At 38.7% G+C, this 24,722-nt stretch overlaps 1 protein-coding gene across 1 annotated transcript in view; it reads right to left on the bottom strand.

Moving 5' to 3' along the window:
* Nucleotides 1-24,722, bottom strand: part of PARD6G (par-6 family cell polarity regulator gamma) — a 160,488-nt gene that overhangs the window by 94,295 nt on the left and 41,471 nt on the right. The window contains exon 2 of the mRNA XM_001366451.4: nucleotides 17,981-18,203. Within this exon, the coding sequence (XP_001366488.1) occupies nucleotides 17,981-18,203 (223 nt within the window). The remainder of the gene's footprint in view (nucleotides 1-17,980; nucleotides 18,204-24,722) is intronic.

Here is a 24,722-nt window from a genome sequence, read left to right as displayed (position 1 = left end):
AATTCACTGACTTTTCACCTGTGGCATACTCAAATTTATGTCCAAACTTGTTTTGATTGTCATTTATAGAATTGTCAAACCTAAGAGCTTTCACTCAGGATCAAAACCCTGCTCTAATATATCTCTGAAGGTGACTATTAAATCTTTGCTTGAATGAATACTTCATTTCGGAGCTAACCGGCTCCTAAAAATATTCTTTATACAGTTAAGAAAGAACACCGGCCTCTGAAGAATACTTGATGGTGAGTGACAGTCTCCCTGAGTCACTGTTGAAAAAAATGCCCTAACATGTTCTGAATGGGCACTGAGCTTCTGGGTGGTGCTTTTATTCCAAAGACACCTAACTTGAACGTTCTCATCACTCGCAATCAAAATATCTGGAGCTTTTACATCCTAGCTCAATGCCAAGAAGGGTAATTGCTTAACTACTACAATTTAAGTGGCACAAGTGTGCTATTACTTCTTGAATCTCCTGGTGAATGGCTAGTTCTTATTATTTATATTTATCTGGGCATGGGGAGAGAGGAATATATAGCGTACTATGTGCCAGACACTGTGCTAAATAGTGTCTTTTATGAATATTTTCTCATTTGATCCTCACAACTCTGGGAGGTAGATGCAATTATTATACTCTCAACAAAGCAAAACAAAACAAAACAAAACACTTTATCTTTCCAACTTAGAATCAATACCATATGTTGGTTTCAAGGCAGAAGAGTAGTAAGGGCTAGGCAATGGGGGTTAAGTGACTTGCCCAGGGTCACACAGCTAGGAAGTTTCTGAGACCAGATTTGAATCCAGGACGTCCTGTCTCTAGGCCTGGATCTCAATGCATTGAGCCACCCTGCTGTCCCCTATTATTCCCTTTTAACAATTAAAGAAACTGAGGCAAACAGAGGTAAAGTGATTTGCCCAGTCAGAAAATGCCTTTGGCTGGCTTTGAACTCAGTATTTCTGGATGCCAAGCACAGAACATTATTGACTGGACTACTGGTTGCCTCCAAAACAGAGTATTGTATGTGGGAATAGGGTGGAGGTGAAGGTTGGGAAGGAGTTCTGAGCAACACAGGATGGAAAGAATTGCCCACAGATGACTATAATGTACCTTGTTAGTAAAAGCACACCAGACTCTAGTTATGTAGACAAGTAGAGAAAACATAGGCACCAAAAATATTAAGTTTTTATTAGACAGTTGCCTTTTAAAAAGTCAAACACCCAATAACTAGATTTTATTTTTTTTTAGATGTGCAATTACAAAGAGGCAGAGGACATTCCCAGGTATGTGTGCTCATGGGTAAATAATTAACTTTTTAAATACAGTTTTGATTTGAACTCACCAACAAGAGCTTGGAAATAAAGTACATACTCCAAATTCAAGTTAAGTTCCTCTGCCCTAATTTTCTCCCCACCTCTGGGTCAACACAACAGAGTGGCTCAGGGTTTATGAGGACCCCTGGGATCCAGATGGAATGTGCCACAGATGATGTCAGATGTGTTTTATTATGACCTTCATGCTGTATCATTTTCCATCAGCAGAGAATGGAAATTACAGTAATGTAGAGCAGAAATTGGGGGGAAAACCCCCCTCTGGTTTAGAGGGGGTGGGAATCAATATCTTGTTTACATTTCTAGCCAAGAGAAAAAAGTTCATGGTGGAAATTTCCCTGATTTGGGTTCCAAATTAGTTCAGGCATATTACTTCCCAGACTGACTTTCTCTCTGTGGTCACTATTCTCTTTAGCACCAAACCAAACCTACTTAACACTACTATTCTTTGCACAAGCTTTCCAATGTTAAGGGTTCATCCCAAAGCAAGAGGGAATTTGGTATGGGCAACACATTTCAGCCTCTTCAATGATGATCTATCTTCGTGAAAAGTCAGGACATGCTTGTCAGTTCTGCTGATGACTTGGAACTGGAAAGGGTGGCTAATAACCATGGCTAACAGAAACAGGATCCCAAAAGACTCTGAGGAGCTGGGAAAATGGGACGACTCTAACCAAATGAAATATAATACTGTAAGATAGTCTGCCCCTTTTGGAGTTGAGCAGTTTGGTTGAGTATGCCACACATGGGTTACAATAGGAATCTTTTACAGTTTGAAATTACTAAAAAAAAAAAATATATATATATATATATATATACATATTTATATATATATATATATAGGAAAAAATAAAAAGACAAATAATCTAAAAAAGAAAGTTTGAAATGAAGCTATGGGAAAACACAAAAAAACAAAACTCCATTACAAAATAGGGGAGATATGGCTGGTCAACAAGCATTTATTTTTATTTTTAAACCTTTACCTAAGCATGGGTTCCAAAGCAGAGGAACCATAAGGGCTAGGCAAGTGGAATTAAGTGATTTGTCCAGGGTTACACAGCTAGGAAGGATCTGAGGTTAGATTTGAGCCTAGGATACCTAGCCTCCCCAATGGGCATTTATTATGTACCTACTATGTATTACACAGAAAAAAAAAAGGGAAAACCAAACAAACCAGAAACCAGCTCCTGCTCTCAAGGAACTCAAGATAATAGGGGAAGGGAAAAAGATGTGCCAATAACTATGCACAAAGAAGACAGAGACAGGATTAATTGGAGAACTATTAAGGAGAATTGGGAAAGTCAGTGCAGAAGGTAAGATTTTAGCTGAGACTTGAAGAAAGCCAGGGCAGTGATGAGGAGGGAAAAAAAATTCCAGTCTTGAGGGATCGCAGTGAAAATACCAAAGGTCAATGGATAGCGTTGTGTGAGGAGGAGCAAGGAGGCTAGATCAAGGGAATAAAATATGAGACTAGCAAGCTAGGAAGGGGCCAGGTTATGAAGCTAAACAGAGGATTTTATATTTGCTTTTGGAGATAACAAGAGTCACTGGATTTTACTGAATGGGGTGGAGATGGAGGAAGGGACAACATGGTCTGACCTTCACTTTAGGAAGATTAATTTGACAGTCCAGTGGGGACAAAAGAGGCTACTGCAGCAGGCAGGTTGTGTAAAAAAAGATTTAGAGAGTTTAGTTGACTGTAAACACAATGTAAATCAACAGTGCAACATGGTAACTAGGGAAGCTAACAGTATTTTTGTTTGCATTAACAGTATCCAAGACAAAGGATGCCCACTGTCTACACTGGTCCAGAATACATGTGGAGAACTTCAGGTACCATAATAACTAACTGGTACTTGTCCAGACAAGGGTAACCAGAATGGCTGAATGTCTTGAATTTATCTCAAGCAAGGAATTGTTGAAGAAACATGAAACCTAGAGGAGACTTAAGGGAGGTGGGTGAGGGAGGGGAAAGATAATAATTGTCTTCTATTATATATTTATGTTTAAGGACTTTATGTTTAATAATTATTAACTAAATTAAATAATTAAATAAAATGTGAAAAGCTGTACTTGGCAGCTGCTAGTGGCTCAGTGGAAAGAGCCAGGCCTGAGTACCTTGCCTTCAAGTCTGTGTTCTGGTACTTCTTAGCTGTGTGACCCTGGGCAAGTTGCTGAACCCCAATTGCCTAGCCCTTACCATTCTTCTGTCTTGGAACTGATATACAATATTGATTCTAAGACAGAGGTTTGGGTTTAAAAATAAAAGACCAAAAAGAAGAGCAATATTTAAAGGAGAGAATAGACATTGCATGTAGCTCTGGAGGGCAGAGAACCTGAAACAACTTAGGGAAGTTTCAGGGATATAGATTTTGGCTCCATATATTTAAAAAAAAAAAAAGAGGTCTTCCTGATGATCTGAAAATGGAATGGGCAGTCTCACTGGGCAATGGGAAGCAGAGTGTTGTAAAGAATAGAACCCTGGCCCTGAAGTCAGGAAAACCTGGGTTTGAATCCTGCTACAGACATATATGACTAGACAAATCACTTCTCTCAGCTCCTGTTTCCTCATTTGCAAATTGGGGATAATAACAGTCCCTAACCCACAGTCTAGCTGTGAGAATCAAATGAAATAATGCCTAAAGTGTTTTGTAAATCTTAAAGCAGGTTTCTTAACCTTGTTTCATGAACCCTTGGCAGTCTGCTGAAACATAGGGACTCCTTTTTAGAACAAGGCTCATAAAATAAAATACATAGAAAACCAATTATCTTGAAATATAGTCATCAAAATATATATTTTTAAAGTCAAAGGACCCACGTTAAGAACTTCTACCCTGAAGAGAAATAAAAATGCTATGTTATTAATTAATAACAAGTAAATTGACTTAAGTGACCTAGATAATTAGTAAGTGTTTTAGGCCACATTTGAACCCTGGTCTTCCTATATGCAGGATCAACACTATTCACTGTGCCACCTAACTGACCCTTAAGGTGCTGGGTTGGTGATGGAGGAATATGAATGCCAGATTTAGTTTGGATTTGATATAGTGTATACAATGGGGAGCCAGAGAAGTTCTGGAGCAAGAAAGTAATATGAAAACAGTAATTGAACAAGTTTATTCTAAACAGCTGAGTATAGGTTGGCTAGAGATAGAGACACAGGAAGCAACTTTGCATAATTCAGCAGTGAAATTGTGAAGGCTGGATCTAAAGTAGACTGGTAGCCATAGAAACAAAACTGAAGTGGCAAATCCAAGAACTAGTTTAGAGGATGAATAAATACTTGAAGACTGACCAGATTTGGGGTGGGAGGCTGATGGGAAAACTATTTTTTTAAAAACCCTCAAGACAGTAGAGACTTTAGGATGGCCCATATCAGAGGCTGGCAAACTATAGCCTCCAAATGGCATGGCTTTCATGTAAAGAATGTTTTTTGGGGGCAGCTGGGTAGCTCAGTGGATTGAGAGCCAGGCCTAGAGACGGGAGGTCCCAGGTTCAAATCTGGCCTCAGACACTTCCCAGCTGTGTGACCCTGGGCAAGTCACTTGACCCCCCCCATTGCCTAGCCCTTACCACTCTTCTGCCTTGGAGCCAATACACAGTATTGGCTCCAAGACAGAAGGTAAGGGTTTTAAAAAAAAAAGAATGTTTTTTATGTTAAAAAAAAGTTTAATAGAACCCAGCTACACTAATTTATTTTCTATGGCTGCTTTTGAACAAAGACAGAATTGAGTCGTTATAAGATAGACCATACACGGTGCTCTCACAGTTTCACACTGCCATTTGACATGCCACCAAATCTCAGTAATATAGTAATTACTTAACAGCATTGAGTATCATGTGTATTTTTTGTCTTGGCTGGAAAAACCTAAAGTATTTACTATCTGATTCTTTACCAAAGAGGCTTGCTGTTGAGGGAGAGAGAAAGAGAGAGAGGGAAGAAGGGGCGGGGAGAGAAAAGAATGAAGGAAAGAAAGAGAAAGAATGCAAAAAAGAGGCAGGAGAGAAAGGCACACAAGTATGAGTGAGCTGTCCGGGCAGGGTGTGAGGGGAGAGGCTGGGTTTTTATTTGAGTGTCAATTGCACTGCCATGATATATGGGCCCAACATCAATAGCCAAGGTTCTAAGTAGTTAACTTAAAATATAGTCATTAAAGTCAGGGAAAAATAAATCTTTAATTCCCTGACTGTAACCAGGCACTAGGATTTAGGTTAGTCTCATTCTCAAGAGTTAGTTTTATAGTTTAGTAGAAATGCATTAGCAAATGCTCTAAGCTAAGAGTAAACCAATAATCTGCATCATAGCTACTGCCCAGTCTTGCTTGTTGTTAGCCTGATCTTTTGTGGAAAGTTTACAAACACTGAGAGCTGCCTCTACTTCTGGTCCAGAGCAACTTCTACCACATTAAAAAAAAAAAAAAAGAAAGATGGGGAGATGGAAGTGTCCAAAGCTGCATCATATTCCAAGAACTTTAAAAATAATAAGGGTGATATTGAGGTAGCTCCTTTTAAAGCTTAAGCTCCACCCTTGGCCATCACCAGGAACAAGAAATGGGAGAAAAACCCTTATAATTCAGATAGCCAAACTTTACCAAAGAAATCAGGCTTTGTTTGACCTCTGTCATGGAACCACTTGTTCAGAACTGGGCTCTCTATTAAACACATGCCATTCTGGTCACTGTAGTCTAGCTCTATATTTTAGTGAAAGGATGTGACCAGAGCCCAAGGCTGGGATGACAGAATATGAAACGGAAGGATCTGGGGAGAGAGGGGAATAGTGTTTTGCTTTGAAGAGAAAACCTGGGCTCAAATGAAATCTCAGACACTTAGTTTTAGGACTGAGGAAGTCATGAAACCTATTTGCCTCAGTTTCCTCACCTACAAAATGGGGATAATAACATCTTACCTCCCAGGGTTGTTTTAAGGATCAAATAAGATCAAATTTGTAAATGCACTTTGCAAACCTCAAAGTAAATGCCTGTGTGCTCAAGGAAAAGTGAAAGGGATCCATTCAGGAGATAAAGCCCTTTCAGCTGGGGCAATCAGGAAGGGGGCTCCCTGGACAAACAGATCTTGGGATGAGTCGAAATGAAGGGAATGATTTCAGTTGGCAGTCACAAAAAGGGAGGGTCTCTTTAGAAAGACCCTTAGAAATGGGCATCTCCAAGGTGGTCTGTGTCTATTCAAGGAGGCAGGAAGAGATTGGGGAGTGGTTAGTTGAGAATCTATTTGGCTAAAAATGTAGTGTTTAGGAAACAGTGTGAAAATGAGGCTGGAAAGGAAGGGAGGAGGGAGGGCCACCTAAAATTCCATGGGTAAGAAGTTTGTATCCGGACACCTGAATTATAAAAAGGAGCCTCTCCAGACCCAGGACTATAGACTGCTTTATGTAGGAAAAAGTAGATTTGAGCATTTAAGGCTCTAAAACAAATGGAACAACATCAAGGAAGTTGTCTACACACTCAGGTCAGTTGGCAAGCACTGATTAAGTGCTCACGTGTACCAGGCACTGGACTGAGCACTTGGGACAAAAAGAAAGACAAACAAACCCAACCTGCCCTCAAGGGGCATAAAGGAGTAGGAAACATGCAAATAACTTGGACCAGAGAAGATACATACCAAGTATAAGAAATCCCTAGTGCAGTCAAATCTGCATATTGCCTAGCCAAGCCATCAGCCCATGAAGACCTCTCAAGCCAAGGAGTCCTTAAGAAGGCTCTTTAAGGTATGTCTCTTGGAAGGAAAAACAACAACAACAACAAACAAACCTCATTCAACAGACAATCCATGACACCTGGGCAGACCAGAAAGGTCCTGCCCTCTTCATTAGAGCATTAAAATACCTGTAATGCTCTGATGGAGGAAGCCTGGCAGCTCATCCCTCTGAATGATGCACATTCCAAATGCTAAAGCCATTTCCACACAGAGATGGGTGTAGTGTTTACAGGAGCAGGGCTATTCCAGATTGCTGAAGAATCTTTGGTTGGGCAGGAACCATCTCTCTTGAAAAGAAGGCCAATTATGCTTACATGTACCACCCACCCTGGGAATTTAGAAATATATAATTCTGTCCCACTATCTGAAAAGGGAACTTTCTTTTTGTTTAAAAAAGATTTTGTTTCAAAGACAAGTCCTCCTGCTGGGCAAAGGCTCCCTGACAAATGATCACTGCTGCCAGGGATTATCTGCTTAGACATAAAAGGGAAAACACACACACCAAAAAAAAAAAAATCCCAGACCTCAGTCCTTGGCCATCAGGTTTTGGCTATCAGGGGTCTGGGCTTCTTCGCCATTACCTTTCGAAAGCTATAAATACAAAAGATTAGCCCACTGCAGAGAAGACTTCAAAGTAAAACATGGCTTAGAAACAGTGCAAAGTCACTTTTACTTCTCTTACTGAAAAAAAAAATTTCTGCTGTACAATACTTTGGTTAACATTGAAGAAAGATTATTTGGGGGAGTGGGGACTGCAATGACTCTGGTGGGGTCCAATTTAGTCTCTCAGATTTATAGGAAAGAGAGGTCAAAATCTCAGAGGAAGAGCCTCTGACTGAATGGTAGTCTTGTGATTTTCAGGAGGACACATGGACAAGTCACAGTGTGACAAATCAGTTGGATCAGCTTGAAATTCCTGTTTAAATCAGTAAATGCCTCTCAAGTTGGCTTTCAAATCAAAATGATTTTTTAAAAATTAATTTATTAGGACTTTTGTTTTTATATCATATCCATACCCCTCCCAAGGGCAAATCCTATATAACAAATGAGGAAAAGGAAACAAATAAAAGTAAAACAAATCAACACACTGAAGAAGTCTGACATTATCTGTGCTGTTCCATACACATACTTTTCTATTCTTTAAAGGACAGAGAGGATATGCCTTCTCATTTCTCTTCTTTGGGGCCAAAGTTGGCCATTATAATTTCACAGCATGCAATTTTAATAGAATGTTATTGTTTTTCTTATTTAATGGTCATTGTCTTTATTATCTTCCTGGTTCTTCCTACTTCCCTTTGCATCTGTTCATATATCATCTTGTACTTTTCACTGCCTTCATTTCTTGCAGCACAGTAATATCTAATTAAGTTGATGTACTAAGAGTTGATTAACCATGCCTCAGCTGATAGGCATCTGTTTCAGTTCTCAGCTATCACAAAAAAATGCCACTATAAATATTTTGATAAATATGGGGCCATTCTTTTTATTTTTAATAACCTCATTGACATACATATATACATACATACACATACACACATTGTGTGTGTGTGTGTGTAATCTCTTCTTTAAAAGGTATGGACATTTATCTCAATCATTTTCTTTGTGTAAGTGCAAACTGCTTTCTAGAATGGCAGAGTAATCCCAGCTCCACCAATAGCACATTACTGCATTCATCTTTCCAAAGCCCATCCAACATTACTATTTCTATCTTTTGATATCTTTACCAATTTGCTGGGCATGGAGTGAAACCTCCAGGTTATTATTCTTTAATATGATTAATAGTTTTTCATTCTTTTTTTAAACTCTTACTTTACATCTTAGAATCAATATTATGTATTGCTTCTAAAGCAGAAAAGTAGTAAGGGCGAGGCAATGGGGGCTAAGTGACTTGCCTAGGGTCACACATCTAGGAAATGTTTGAAATCATAGTTTGTAATTCTTGTAAGGAATTGTTTGTTGATATCCTTTGATCACTTATCTGTTAGGGATAAAATTAAGAATTTTCAGAATTGAGAGATGGCCCTAAATACAGCACAGTTAAAAAAACTCACTTCCTTCTTTTTGGTTTTTGAGTTAACAAGATAAATTAAATCATTTAAAAAAGGATAAATTCGAGGCTTATTTTTTTTACATGCTGAGACTCCTCTTCAAAAGCTGTGTATATAAAGTGTCCCAAAATCTTGAAACTGCACTAACACTTTTCGAGCACTGTGTGTATGTGTTCTAGATTAAAAATCCTGCCTATGAAGACAAATGAGTTAGATATAAAGATATGAGATATATCTGAAATAGTGACCTTAAAGAGTACTTAGTAGGGATACCCTTTTGCACTAAAAAACCCAGAGAGGGTCTGTGGAGGCAGCTTCTGGGTGATCTGACAAGCTATTTCTTTGTTGTTATTCTTATCTTTTGGTGAACTAGATCAGCATATTCTTTCCCCTTCTTATCCTCCCACCGTCTCCAGCTCCTGCTCCTGCTCCCACTCCAGGGGTGATCTGGGCTCAGAGCATTGTGTTCCATCTACTCTCCAAGTTCCCACGGTACAACCACAAGGAGTGGTTGTTTTTTAATTCTAAAAAATCATTACAATAAAAGTCCCATATAACAGAGATACTCCTCCAAAATAACACACATACAAACACATACACAATTTTTAGAACAGTGTGGCAGTTAAAGAAACAACAATTTGGGACAAATAAAACCCTCCAACCTAGATGAAGGGGCTCAAAATATCACAGGCTTGGAATTAGAAAGGATTTTAAAGGTTATCTAGGCTAGAGATATCAAACACACAGGCCGGAGTGTAAGCCTCAACCAGAATAAATTGTAATTGGGAAATATTAAACACAATTAATAAAAATATGTTTGTTGTTCATGACCCTTATGGGATTTTCTTGGCAAAGATACTGGAGAGGTGTGCCATTTCCTCCTTTAGCTCACTTTATAGGTGAGGAAACTGAGGTAATGAGGGATAAGTGACCTGCTCAGGGTTACACTAATAAGTGTCTGAGGTTTGAATTGAACTCTGGTTTCCCTGACTTCAAGCCTAGTGCTCCATTTGCTGAGCCCTAGCTGCCCTAATAAAATAATAAAACATAATGTTACATTTAAAAAAAAGTCAATGTGACCTGCAGGGATTTTAATGTACATTTTAGTGGTGGTCTCTGATGCTGTTTGAGTTTGGTATCACTAAACTAGTCCAACAATCTTATTTTTAAAAATGAAGACCCAACAATACTACTATTAAGTTTGTTTCCTAAAGTGGGAAAGGAAAAATAATTTTTTTGTTTTAAATATTTATAGCAGCTCTCTTTGTAGGGGCAAAGAACTAGAAATTGAGGAGATGCCCCTCAGTTAGGGAATGGCTAAACAAATTGTGGCTTATGATTGTGATGGAATATGACTGCACTGTAAGAAATGACAATCAAGTTAATTTAACAAAAACATGGGGGGGGGGCAGCTAGTTGTCTCATTGGATTGAGAGCATGGACTGGAGGAGGAGGTCCTGGGTTTAAATCTTCAGACACTTTCTAGCTGTGTGATCCTGGGCAAGTCACTTAACCCCACAGCCTCAGAAAGACCATGTTTCACTGGACAGACCTGGAAAAGGAAGAGAATGCTTCTATGCTGCTTAGCCAAAGAGAATCAGCTGCTCATTTTCTCCTCTACTTTTTAGCCAGTAACTGGCTAGCAGAGGAAAATGCCTCAATATTAAATTTCATGATCTTGCATCTGTACTCTTTTTTGGCATAAGGAGTATTTATCGTATAAAGAAAATTAATGTGGAATAACTGTTCTTCCTGTTTAATGTGCTAAAGATGGAAAGAGTTGATAAATATTTTTCATAATGACTAGTCTCGGTCCTTCTTTCTCCTGTTGGGGTCATCTTCCAAAAACACTGATGCATCCTTCCATCATTGGAGGAAAAGAGCGATTTTACAATCCAAATAAGGTATTATTTTGGATTCTCTCATTAGGATCACCTCATTTTTTGGAAATGATTGCCTCAATGTTCTAACTTGAATTACAAAAGAAGCAATGGAAAAGCACAATTTCAGTTATTTATGCTACTCAAAAAAAAAGTGAATAACATTACAAACTCAAAGAGAATCAATATAAAACAAACAAACTCAAAGAGAATTAAATCAAGCCCCCAAATGGAGACTAGAAATGATCTGGGGGTGGGGACAGGGAGAAGAGCATTTTGCTATCTTTTACACCTGTCAGATTTCTAATAGAAATTCTGATGCCAAAATGACAAATATTCTAACAACAGCATCTTCCACCAGCAGATTCATATGCCCAGAGGTTGTAAATCAAGTCCTTCAAAAAGACTGAAGGAACACTACTGGTCTTACTCTCAGTAATGGGTTACATTACAGGGTTAATGTGAACTACTGAGCAGCATTCAAGGCAAAGACAGAAAAGAAGTTGTTGAATTCCTGTTTCCCATAAATATGCAGGCTATTGATCATCTTGATATTCAGAGTTGTTTTTAATACCAAATATTGAATATTTTAAACCAAAAAGGCCCCCACATCACAGAGAATGGCCACATCTTTGGCCAAAGGAACATAGTACCTTCCCAATCTGTGGTGTTAATTATAAAAGTCACAAGATATCATTAGGGCCAATATAACAACAATAATAACAAATATTAATAGCTTACATTTATTTAACACCTTAATGCTGGTAAAATCCTTTATATATATTAATTCATTTGCTCCCCCTAATAACTGTGTGAAGTAGATACCATTAGAGTCCTCGGTCTACAGATGAGGAAACTGAACAACCATGCCTTAGGAAGCTCATTATTGGGATAGCTTCTTCATCCTGGAAAATCTCATCCCTCCCGTTTGACCTTCATTATTAGGATAACCTCGTCATCCAGGAAGATCCCCACCAGCCTTGGTACTCATGACTATTGTCTGCTCTTCTGACTAGAGGATGGGTCCATGAACTCTAGACTTCCATTTAAGGAAGGATGGGTCCATGAACTCTAGACTTCCCTTCTCTACCACCAGAGTAGGGCTGAGTACCTTTCCCCATCTTGACACATCTTTCCTGCTTCTTTTTGAGCTTTATCTCCCCTAGTTGACTGTAAGCTCCTTGAAGGCAAGAACTGTTTTATTTGTATCCCCAGTGCCAGGCACATATTCAGTACTTAATAATTTATTGACTTTTGATTTGCTAAGCGTCCCATAGCTAGTAAAGGATTGAGGTAAGAGCCAAGCTTGGATCTCTTGGCTCCAAGTCTCCATATCCTATATATCTACCTAGAAATCTCTCACCACATATATGTAAGACATTTGTAGTCACAGGTCCTCAAAAACTGTTGTATTACATAAAGATATGGAAGGGGGGGAAGCCTTCTCTTTTCCACTGTGACTTTCTGGCTGAGCTGTCAACAAGCATCATGTCATCCAATGACAGCTGGAGGATGCTATCAATTATGTCTCTTTATTCCACAGAATCTAAGGGGCCAGTGGATACAAAGAACCATTTGCAGTAGTGGAAATACCAGAGCTGCAGTGGGCAAGACCAAACCAAGACAGACAGACTGACTGACACAGACAGAGATCCTTCAGTGCTTCCCTTACTACCTCCTCAGATAGGTCAGGGAAACCAGCAACTATGAGCCAGATGCTCTGAAATGTGGCAGTGCCCTCAGATGCCTCAATGCCACATTAGCCCTTGCTAGAGTAAACCCAGGTAGGCATGATGCCTTGCCCATCAGTTATTAGGAGGTAACAGGAAGACTGAAGATAACAGTGTGGAGGGAAAGGGGTAATATTATTTTGGCTTTGTGCCAGAAATAGGAGGGCTAAAAAGTCCTAACCCCTAAATGTAGAGTTTATGGTGTTTCTTTGAGGTTTGGGGTACAACAGGAGGGGAAAAATACAGAATTCAGGACTTCCCTACAAATGTTTTTGAAAAAGGATGACTAAAAACAACATATTTCTAATCCAAAGCTAATATATTCCCAATTACAAACACAGACCCAAAGCTTCCTGTCTTCACCTCAGCTTTAGTAAAAATGAAAACAGTCTGCCAGGCATTTAGGCTATGTCAGGTCTTTTTAAAGAAGCAAAAAGTGTTTCTCTAACAATACAATAAGAATTCCTTTTCCAAAATCTAGTATACCCGGTATAGTGGATGTGTGTGTGCATATATAGTCCAGGCCCGTGATTTCATCTGTATAGGAACCTCCTGATGTGGAATTTCCCTCCATCTACATAGACAAGCTACTGTCTATAATTTAGGATCTTCGATTTGCCTGGCACCCAGAAGTTAAATGATTTACCCAGTCATGGAATAAATTTCTGTCTGGGGCAGCATTTGAATCCAGGTTTCCTGGCTCTAAGACTAACCTTCTATGTGCCATGGCATGATGTACATCTTTTTTTTTTTTGGACATTTTTTTTAAATTTGGTCAATTTCAAACATTATTCCTTGGTTACAAAAATCATTTTCTATTCCTCCCTCCCCTCCCCCACCCCTCCATAGCTGATGCGCAATTCCACTGGGTATTGCATGTGTCCTTGATCAGAACCCATTTCCATGATGATGCACATTTCTTAAAAGGTTATATACAACTGCCCCAGTTCTATTATTGAAAATGTGTTAATAACTCATATTATCTTATGTCATTTGAGGATGGGACAAGAGAAATCTAGAGTTGTAGAGATGAGTAATACTGATGTGCTTAAACTTTCCATTTTCCATACATTTAAGCAGTTCCAGGAAAATTCAGACAAAAAAATCTTTAGTATCCTGTTTTTCATGCCTTTCTTATGTCTTTAGCAGAGCTAAAATTTGGAATCCTAAACCTAGTAATTCAGTCCTCTCATCCCCACTCTCCCAACCATGATAATCCTAGGTAGCCTAGGATGACTTGGAATCAGGAAGACCCTAGTTAAAAATCTGATCTCAGTTGTGTGACCCTGGCCAAGTCATTTAACCCTTCTCAGCCTCAGTTTCCTCATCTGTAAAATGGAGACACTAATAGCACCAATTTCTCAGGACCGTTTTGATGACTGAATAATACATGTACTCTGCTTTGCAAACCTTAAAGCATTATATAAATGCCAACTATTATTATCATGAAGTTAACATTCCCATCTGCAACTGTTACTCACTGGGGTGATCTTAGGAGCCAGCATTCCGTCGTCATCCAGTTCCCCTGATAATGGCTCTTTTATTACTCATTAACACCTGCACTGGAGGGTAGGGCAGGAAGAGTCAGGGAAATACAAAATCTGCTTATTTGTAGCTAAGCAGTGGTAGCCAGGGAGGTTAAAATAAGAGTTAATAAAAGAATTATGAGACTTCTCTTTGGATTCCTGTTATTTTGGGTCTTGCTGTTGTCCAGGAAGAATTGAGAATAAAGAAGACCTGAATTCAAATCCCAGCTCTGCCATGTGTTTAAGTAAGACACTTGGGTTCTAGTTCCAGGAAAATTCAGACCAAAAAAACCCTTAGTATCCTCTTTAAAAAAGAATTTAGAGCTCATAGGAATCCTGGACTTCTAGTCCTCACTTTAGAGATGAGAAAAATTATGTGTGAAATTGCCCAGTTACCCAGGCAGTCAGTTTTAAAAAAAGATGAGGTTGGAAACCAGGGCCTCTGACTCCAAATCAAGTAGGGTAATTTCAATGTACAACATTGCCTCTTTTACTTGTCTGAGCCTCCATTTCCCCAACTGTAAAGCAAGTCTGTGGACTAGATACCATCTAAGATTCCTTCCAGCTTTTTATAATTCTTTCCTTGTTAGCAGAATATTTAAACTCATTACGAGCATCAGAGAACCTATCTTAAATGAATTAGTCATGTATGGCAAGAATACTTCTCATTCCTCCACTGCCAATCATGGGAAACATCAAAGTCTTTGTGAAATAGGTAGCACAATGACTATTGTCTCCATTTTACAGATGAGGAAACTGCCCACAATCACACAAATAGCATAAGTCACAAAAAGAACTTCATTCACAAAATGGCAGAATTTTAATATGAGACATGACCTCAGTGGCCATTCATTCCTGTAACTGGAAAGAAAGCCCAACTACAACACAATCAATCAATCAATCAATCAATCGTCATCCAGCCTCCACTGGAAGATTTCCAGAGAGGAAGAAACCACCACTTCCCAAGGCAGTCCATTCCACTTACGAATAGCTCTAATTTTTAGTAAAGGTAGAGCTAGGTGTCACAATGGATTAGAGATTATTTAATGGATGTTGGGCAACTATGAGGTACAGTGTGATAGAGTGCAGGGCTTGGAGTCAGGAAGATCCATCTCCCTGAGTTCAAATTTGATCCAGATATGTAGTCCTGGGTAAGTGACTTAGCCTTGTTTGCCTCAGTTTCCTTCTCTGTAAAATGAGCTAAAGAAGGAAATGGCACACCACTCCAGATCTCTTTGTCAAGAAAACCTCAAATGAGTTGGATGTAACTGATTGAACAACAACAAAATTTTTGAGGTAGTTTTCCCTGATATCAAACCTAAGGTCTGATTCTTGGTCCTGATGACTTCCTGAAGCTTTCTTGCCTCATCTGCAACTACAGTTTCAACTCTGAGTCCTGGAATAATAAAGACTCATTCCACCCACTTGCATTATTCTTAGGATGCATTTGATACCCAACATAATTCCTCACCCCTAAAGTTATGCCCCATGAACAGCAAATATCACACTCTATTTATGAGATAGATGGGTCTGGTCATATTCAGAGCTTTATGGAGCAACTCAGAAGCAACAATATTTCATTTATTAGGAGGTCATATTTTTGACCACTTAAGCTGTTTCTGGAATACAGCCCAGGTTCAAACAAGATGCAAAAAAGGTCTCTGAACAATCCACATAGAAGTGGCGGCTATATACTTAAAATTTGATGTATTTAACACATTTAAAATCTACTTATTATTGCTTTATGCTCAATTCTAACAAAGTAAAGATTTCCTAGCCCACAGAAAGAACCATAAATTAAAAGATAACACAAGTGCTGCTAGAAGATGACTTTTTTTTTAAACCTCTACTTTCTGTCTTAGAACTGATACTAAGTGGAAGTGGCTAGTAAGTTCCCATATTATCCACTAAAAATAATAAGCTTTCTTTAAAAACAAATAAAAACTAGTCTTTCTTAAGCCTCTAACTTTCTGTCTTAGAATTGATTCTGAGTATTGGTTCCAAGGTGGAAGAGTGGTAAGGTAACTGGGGTTTATGACTTGCCCAAGATTAGTTAAGAAGGGTTTGAAGTCAAATTTGAACCCAGGACCTCCTGACTCCAGGCCTCTAAGTCACCTAAATTGACCCAGAAGTAGACAAATTTTAATAGCAAGAATAACTGACAACACAAAAGTGAAGGAGAGTAAACTCTATGAAATCAGAGAAAAGAATTTTTAAAAGGCTTAGTCTTGGGCCACTTAATAAAGGAGCAAACAGTCCACATCTCAATAGCTCTCACTGTATTATAGGATAATCCAATGATGTTCATAACAGAGATTCCAAGGCTTATGAAAAGGCTATATTTTAATTTCAGCAGCATAGCATAGTGCAGTGGTTCTCAAAGTGTCTTTGGATCACTGTGGGTCTGATAGATTAAAACTATTTTCATAATTATACCAAGATATTTTAATTTCTAACACACTAAATAGGGATAGATGTAACAACGCATATAAGCAAAACCTCTTAGGGAGAAGAAGCCCAACAATTTAAGAGTAAAAAGGAATCAAAGAGTTTGAAAAACATTGGCAGAGCAGGTAAAGAACTATTCTTGAGCATGGAATAGTTTACCTGGCAGACCTACGGATAAGGGAAAAATTTATGAACAAATAGGATATAGAGAACATTATGAGATGTAAAATGGATAATTCTGATTTCATTAATTTAAAAGGGTTTGCACAAACAAAACCAATGCAACCAAGATTAGAAGAGAAACAGAAAAATGGGAGAAAAAATTTATAGCAAGTGTCTGTGACAAAAGTCTCATTTCTCAAATATATAGAGAACTTTGTCAAATTTATAAGAATATAAGTCCTTCACCAATTGATAATTGCCAAAGGAAATGAACAGGCAGTTCTTAGATGAAGAAATCAAAGTTATCTATAATCACATGAAAAAAATGCTTTAAATCACTATTGGAGAAAGGCAGATAAAAAACACACACACCTATCAGATTGGATAATATGACAGAAAAAGAATGATAAATGTTGGGATATTCTTACTTCTTACCAGCATGCCAAACACAGGGCTGGATCCTATATTTTGTTAGATCAAGTTTTTACAAAAGAGCATTCATTGGCAGGAATATTATTTTGGTAGAAAGATATCATTTCTAATTCATTAAGAGGAAAAAAACTCATGTACGCTACCAAGAAGTGACTAGCAAAAGGCCCCATGGATGAGTCAATTGCCAGGCATGAAGAAACATCAACCAATTTTTTAACTCAACCCTCTTTTAAACCACAGACCTCCATTAAAAATTATTTTTAAGTATAATGGTATTATGCTTTTACTTATAACTATGCTAGACTTCAGTTCAAAATTAACCAAAGTTATAATTTAAAGTTGGAATTTTTTTCCAACTCCAAAAAATGATGGAAAATATATGTTACTGTTCTTCAATTACAATTTTAAGGTGCTGACTAGTGCCTTTTCTTTACTGAATTCATTTGCTTCCAATTAAGTACTAAAAAATTATTATTATCTTTTTTCTTTAAGAACACAGAACTCTCTCCAAAACTCAGAAATCACAACCTGACTCAAACCAGAATTCTTTTCAAGTCTTCTATCAAGCTAATTAAATGTCATACCACACAATCTTAATTCTATAGTTCCAAATTTTCACAAGGTATAAAAAACAGAACAAAAAGGCAACAGAAAGCCTTGAGAACTTGGAGAAAAATAGAAGCCATCATATGAGAGTGAAGAATTGATGATACCTTGTCTTTGAATGAAGACTCTGAGCAGCGGATTTGCACTTGAGACAGCCTTGAAGAAGTTGTCATCATTATTGATGGGCAGCAGGTCACCGTGAACATCGGCATACCCAATCATCACGTCCATGTTTGAGATGTGATGGATATGAAGAATGAGCTTGTAGAAGTCTTCAAACTTTCCAGGCTTATAACGGTCCAAAGAAAATCTTCGAAACTCGGCCCCAAACTGCAATGAAAAAGAGGAGTCAGTAAATAGGCAGTAAGGGAGGGGACAAAAGAAAGGAAGGAAGGAAGGAAGGAAGGAAGGAAGGAAGGAAGGAAGGAAGGAAGGAAGGAAGGAAGGAAGGAAGGAAGGAAGGAAGGAAGGAAGGAAGGAAGGAAGGAAGGAAGGAAGGAAGGAAGGAAGGAAGGAAGGAAGGAAGGAAAGGGAATGGACGGACCATTTCTATAGCACCTCTGATGGGCCAGCTATTGTGCTGAGCTCTTTACAAATATTATTTCATTTGATTCTCATAGTTGTCAGGTAGGTGGTGTTATAATCCCCATTTTACAGTTGAGGAAACTGAGGCTCACAGAATTTATGTGTCGTTATCAGGAAGTCTTTATCAGGGAGTTAGATGTGAACTCCAGTCTTCTTGACTCCAGGTTCAGGGCTCTATCCATTGCACCACTCAAACTACCACCTAGTTTGTGCTTGCTATGATTATCCTTTGATTTTTCAGAGCTACAGAAAAGCATGGAGAGGGGCAGCTTAGACTGCTCAGTAGATAGAGACCAAGTCGCTTAACCCCCATCACCTAGCCTTTACTGCTCTTCTGTCTTGGAACCAATTCTTAGTATTGATTCTAAGACAAGTGTTTAAAAAACCAGAAAAGAGAAGAAAAGCATGGCTAGGGCATAGGGATCTATGCAGGAAAGATAGTGCATTGCTAATATGTACTTAAAAGCAAGTTAAAACGATGCCCCATTTATTGACATATTAGTCATTTGCTATGCAAAATGTCAGTTTTTTTCTTCTTAATAAGGCTGACCTAGTCAATAGCACTCTGGAAGTCAGAGGAGTTAATACCTTTATTGGCATAAGTACACTGACCCCAGAGCATCCTTTTGTTCACTGGCACAGATGCTGGATTCCATTGGACAGGGTCCAATTATTACAGCACCAAGAAGGGCCCCAGTTAATGCCATACTTTGACACCTCAAGGATATGAGAGCTAGGTGGTACAGTTCTACACCAGAAAGATTCCAGATGCAGCCTCAGAAACTTCCTTAATCTCTTGGCCTCAGTTTCCTCATCTGTATCATGGAGATAAAAACAACACTTTCTTCCTAGTGTTATTGTGAGGATCAAAAAAGATGTTTGTAAGGTTTACAAACCTAAAAGTGCTATGTAAGTGTCAGCTATATTATTCCTGTTATAGGTCTTCAATGGGTACAATCCCTCCACCAATGGGAATCCCAACTCCTCTGGGTCGTAGAGAAAGGTCCAGAGACCACTTTTTCTGCTACCAACATGATAATGAAGTTCTCCAAACTTAATTAGCTCATCATTGCATTGCTTGTTGATGGATTGGTTGGTCCCCAGAACATACAGTCTGTCACATGAAGAAACTGGATTTCCATTATGTGTACAGACAAAGGCAACTAAGGTGTTCATACCATGATTTACAATACTTTCTGTGGTCCAGGTTGGCTAAAGATAATTTAACTGGCTCAAAATCTGACTCATTTAGCTCTTGACTCTCCCCAACCCTTCCCCTTACCAGCTAACCTAAAGGGAGCTGTCCTAGTGGAACAGGGCAACAGGCAGCTTCCAGCCAAACTCCAGCACTAATGAAACTTGTCATCAGTAAAGCTTTCAACCCAGCAGATGTTACTGTTGGCTGCCCTGTTTAGGAAAATGTCCCCAAAAGAAATCAAGGAAGCAGGCAGCTGCCTCAGCAGGTTCAAGTTTTGGAATGATTTAAGAAAAGTTCCTGATGGAAACCAACTAGAATAAAAAATGTACCAGGGTCACAAACAGAAACCTCAATCTGGCTGATTGAGCCAGAAAAACAACAAGAAATAACTGTGTGTCAGTTTTAACCCCCTTTCTGATTTTTGCTAACAAAACGCTTCGGAAAGGACGTGCCACATTATGGTAATGATTTTTCCAAAAACTGTTTTTGGGGGGTGGGGAATCAATGGTAAAGTTTATAGTAACAAAAAACCTCAACTTCTTTTAAAAATAGCACACCACGATGTCAAAGATACTGTAAAGAGAGTGATCTCAAGAGGAAGAGAAAGAAAAGAAATGCTAGGTGCTCACATGAAGGATGGTTATCTTTGGATTGCATGGTAAGAGAGGGTGGTTGTTTTTCACTATTACTTTCCACCAGGAAATTATTAAGAAATGGTCAACCCTACGAGGCAATGTGGCTCAGTGAATGGAGTGCAAGAACTGGAGTTGGGAAGAGGTTATGTTTCAATCTGGACTCTTGACACAAACTAGCTACGGAATCCTGGGCAAGTCACCATTCAGAGCTTCTAGACAGCTTAGAAGATTGTAAGTGAAGGCACTGAAGCTCCTTGTCAGTAGAGGAAATTTCCACACCTGCTATTTGTCGTTATTCAGTACAATTCTTTGTGATCCTGTGAACTATATTATGTTTGTGGGGTTTTCTTGGCAAAGATATGAAGTGGTTTGCCATTTCCCTCTCTAATGGATTAAGGCAAACAGATTAAGTGACTTCCCAGGGTCACACAGCTAGGAAATGTCTGAGGCCATATTTGACTTTCTCCAGGTTCAGTATTTTATCCATTGAGCCACTTGCCTCCCTCTATTGTTATTAATAGTAATAACTAGTAGTTAACAAAGTGCTTTGCATATGTTATCTCACTTGATACCTATACCAATAAAATCATAGGTCTGTGTCAAAAAAATCCTTATGATAATGATAATTGGAAAGCAGTGGTTAAGGAATCAGATTCTAGTAGAATATAAACTTCTTGAGGAAAAGAATTTATTAGTTGTTGTATAAGGGGGCATGGAGGTAGGTAGAAGATTCTCTTTTTTGGGGGGGGATATATTAAAGTATTTTAATTCTTACTTTTTCCGATTAGCAAAGGTACAGAGTCTTGCAATTAAAAATTTCCACATTTCCCTTCTTTCAGCTGTTAAAAATTCCTTAAAGCCTAGGACCAAATTAGCACATATCTCTTTTTAAAATTAGAACAATTTTTTTCAGTTACATGTAGAAATAATTTTTGACAATTGTTTTTTGACATTTTAAAATTCAGATTGTCTCTCTCCCTGTCCTACCCTCCTCCCAGATAGGTTATACCTGTACTTTCATATAGCATATATCTCCATATTGCTCATGTCATGATATACACATAAAATAGAAATCTCATGAAGGAAATATAGTGGAAGATGGCATGATTTGATCTGCACTAAGACTTCAACAGTTCCTTCTTTGGCTGTGGATAGCATTTTCATCTTGAGTCCCTTTTGGTTTAATCTTTCACAGTTGATCATTGTATGATATTTCTATTACTATATAACATTGTTACCTTGGTTCTGCTCGCTTCACTTTGCATCAGTTCATTATCTGTCTTTCCAAATTTTTCTGAACTCATCCTGTTCATCATTTCTTATGGTTGTAATGGGAAAAGGATAGAGATAGGATAAGATTTAAGAGAAGTGGAAGGCTGTCTTTAAGGCACAGACTAGGAACTCAAGGGAAAGGATTTTAGCAGGCAGAAGGGCTTTTCCCATTACAGTATTGAGGGGAATTGAGGGGAGTACTGAGTGGATCTACCACTACCTGCATCTGTGGGTAGCCTCCTTAGATTCTTTTCTTTTATGGTACAATAGAATTCCATTGAAACCATATAACATAACTTGTTCATCTATTCCCCAAGTGACAGATAAATCTCAGTTTCTAATTCTTTGCCTCTAAAAAAAAGGGGCTGCTAAAAATATTTTATTATAAGTAGGTGCTTTTCCCTCATCTCTGATTTCTTTGGGATACAGACCCAGTAGTGGCATTGCTAGGTTAAAGGGTATGAATAGTTTTAGTTTTGTTGGGCCCTTTGAGTCTGGTTCCATATTACTATGTGTCTCTTCATAATAATAATCACAACTGACATTGAAACCAGGTGCCCCAAAAGTCTTAGCGTGGCTTTAAGCTCCCAATTTAAGACTTTTGGGACACCTTGTATTGTGCTTTAAAGTTCACAAAGCACTGTACAAACAATATTTGCTATGAGCCTCCCAATGACCCTAGAAGGTAGCTATGAAAGATATTGTTATATACAAATTAAAATTACAAATGTTATTTACAAACAAAACTTAAACAACTTGAACTCGCTGAGCTTCACACAGTGAAAAAGTATAGGAGATTCTCTTTTGTAAAGTAGCTGGGAGGACATTTTCCATAAATGCTATAAGAAATCGGGGGAAAGACAAAAGGAATCACAGAACAGCAGGCATGGCTCTTCCTTACCACACACTAAATTGGGATAAAGAATGAAGGCTACAAGGAAGCCTCGTTCTCTAATTCCTCCAGAGAAAACACAGGATATGACACCTCAACCAATCTAACAGGTGGAGCAAGCTTTTCTGGCCCATGGTTTGTCCTCCAGTGTTTGTGGGATAATTGGTAAGGAGGGCAGAGGGCAGGCACTCAGGGAACAGGGTAGAACTTGTACTTATCCCCTTTCAGCATTTCCCCTGATCCCTCCCTTCTATCTGCTCTTCCTGTCCTCTTTTCCATTCCCCACATCCAAGTCAAGCCATTTTAGCTTAAAAGATGATTTCTTCCTCTCCACCCTCAAAATAATGTTGATCTTTTGAAATCTGGGCAGAGCAAATATTCTATTTTCTCTCATCCATCTCTGTCCACCTCCAAAAATTATGTGAATCCAACCCCAATTTAGCATCTCATTAATCATCAATAAGATAATACCATTATTCCATATTTTCATCTCAAACATTATAAGGGATATGTTTTTGAATGTTTCCTTCTCCAAGTCCTAACTTGTTCCTCTAAAAATGGCAGGGACTCTATTTAAACTTACCGTCATATGAATCTGCCCTGTGGGGAATCTCGACAACTCTTATTCCAAGCTTCTCTGGCAACCAGAAATTCTTTTAATAGATTCATACTATGTCAGAACTGATAAGCACAACTGAGACCACCAAACTCTTCACTGATAACTTGAGTAATACATCCAGAGAGGTTACGATTTGCTTGAGGTATCACAGACTGTAAACTAGAACCCAACAAGTCTTTTCTACTATTAATTCTGCCCTTCTTGCTTAAGTTTCTCCTTTAAAAATGGGTACATCTTAAGCATCAACTATAAAACTGAGGGGTGGCAGTGGAATTCCTCATTGGCTATAGGAGTGGGGTGGGAGGAAGGGAGGGAAAGAACATGATTCATGTAACCATGGAAAAATATTCTAAATTAATTAATTACATAAACTTAAAAAAAAGAAAGAAGAACTAAAAAACTGAGGGGTTGGACCACAGGGAGGATTGTATAGTGGAAAGAGTGTGGTGAAATTTTTTTTGTTTAACCCTTACCTTCCACCTTAGAATCAATACTATATATTGGTTCCAAGACAGAAGAGTGGTAAGGGCTAGGCAATGGGGGTCAAGTGACTTGCCCAGGGTCACACAGCTGGGAAGTGTCAGAGGCCAGATTTGAACCTAGGTCCTCTCATCTCTAGGCCTGGCTCTCAACTCACTGAGCTATCCAGCTGCCCCCTAAGTCTGCTGAATTTGTAGTGGATGCAAATCCAAATTTAGATACTGTCTAGTTGCATAACTCTTATTTAAGATCAGGGGACCCAAGTAAATGACTTCTAAAAGGTACCATGCTATGATTAGGTGGCCTCAAAGGTTTCTTTCTGCTCTAAATCTGTAAGCCCACAATCTAAAATCATCCTAGGCAAAGCCAAGTGTTCTATGATTAGAAGGAGCAAACCCAACCACTACTTCCCTCCCCCACCTCCCAAAAAAACTTATTCCTGAACACTCCTTCTAGCACTTGGCCTCCTCATCTAGTCCCAAAGCTTATCAGATCCATACTGATGATTCCCACATTCTTATCTCTAATCTTGACCCAGAGTCCTAGTCTCAAGCTTCCAGACATCTCCTAAATACCTCCCTCTGCTTGTACTATCCATACCTCAAGCTCAAAACTGAGCACATAATCTGAGCCATCCCATGTCATTATTCCTGTGGTGATACTATTATTTTACCAATGGCCAAAGGCTCAAAACCTTGGAATCCTTTTTTTCTCTTGCCTCTCCTCCCACAACCAGTTCTATGGCTGCCATCTCTCCATCTCTGACATCGGTCCTCTCCCCTCACTTCTCAATGGCACCACCCTAGTTTAGGTCCTCATTATCACCTACCTAGACTATTATAATAATATCCTAGCATCTCCTTGCCTCCATTCCAGGGGCCTCCTCCAAATCTTTTATTCCACTCCAGAATTTCCCCACGTATATGTATGCATATATGTATATATAGTCATTTTATGCCTTTACTGAATTTATTACAGCAAATTCTGACGTCTTCCTTTGATTTTCGATGCCTTCTATAAATCTGTCCCACCCTATCCTCCTAGCCTTAGCTCATATCGCTCCTACCCATGTGCTCTGGCTGTGAGCCAAACTGGTCTAAACCATCCCCACCCCACTCCCATATATCATATATTTTCTTCCTCTGCCTGGAATGTTCTCTTTCCTCTC

The sequence above is a fragment of the Monodelphis domestica genome, chromosome 3 (genome assembly GCF_027887165.1).
Source record: "Monodelphis domestica isolate mMonDom1 chromosome 3, mMonDom1.pri, whole genome shotgun sequence".
NCBI classification, from domain to species: Eukaryota; Metazoa; Chordata; class Mammalia; order Didelphimorphia; family Didelphidae; genus Monodelphis; species Monodelphis domestica.
This window is presented reverse-complemented; position numbering and strand designations above follow the sequence as displayed.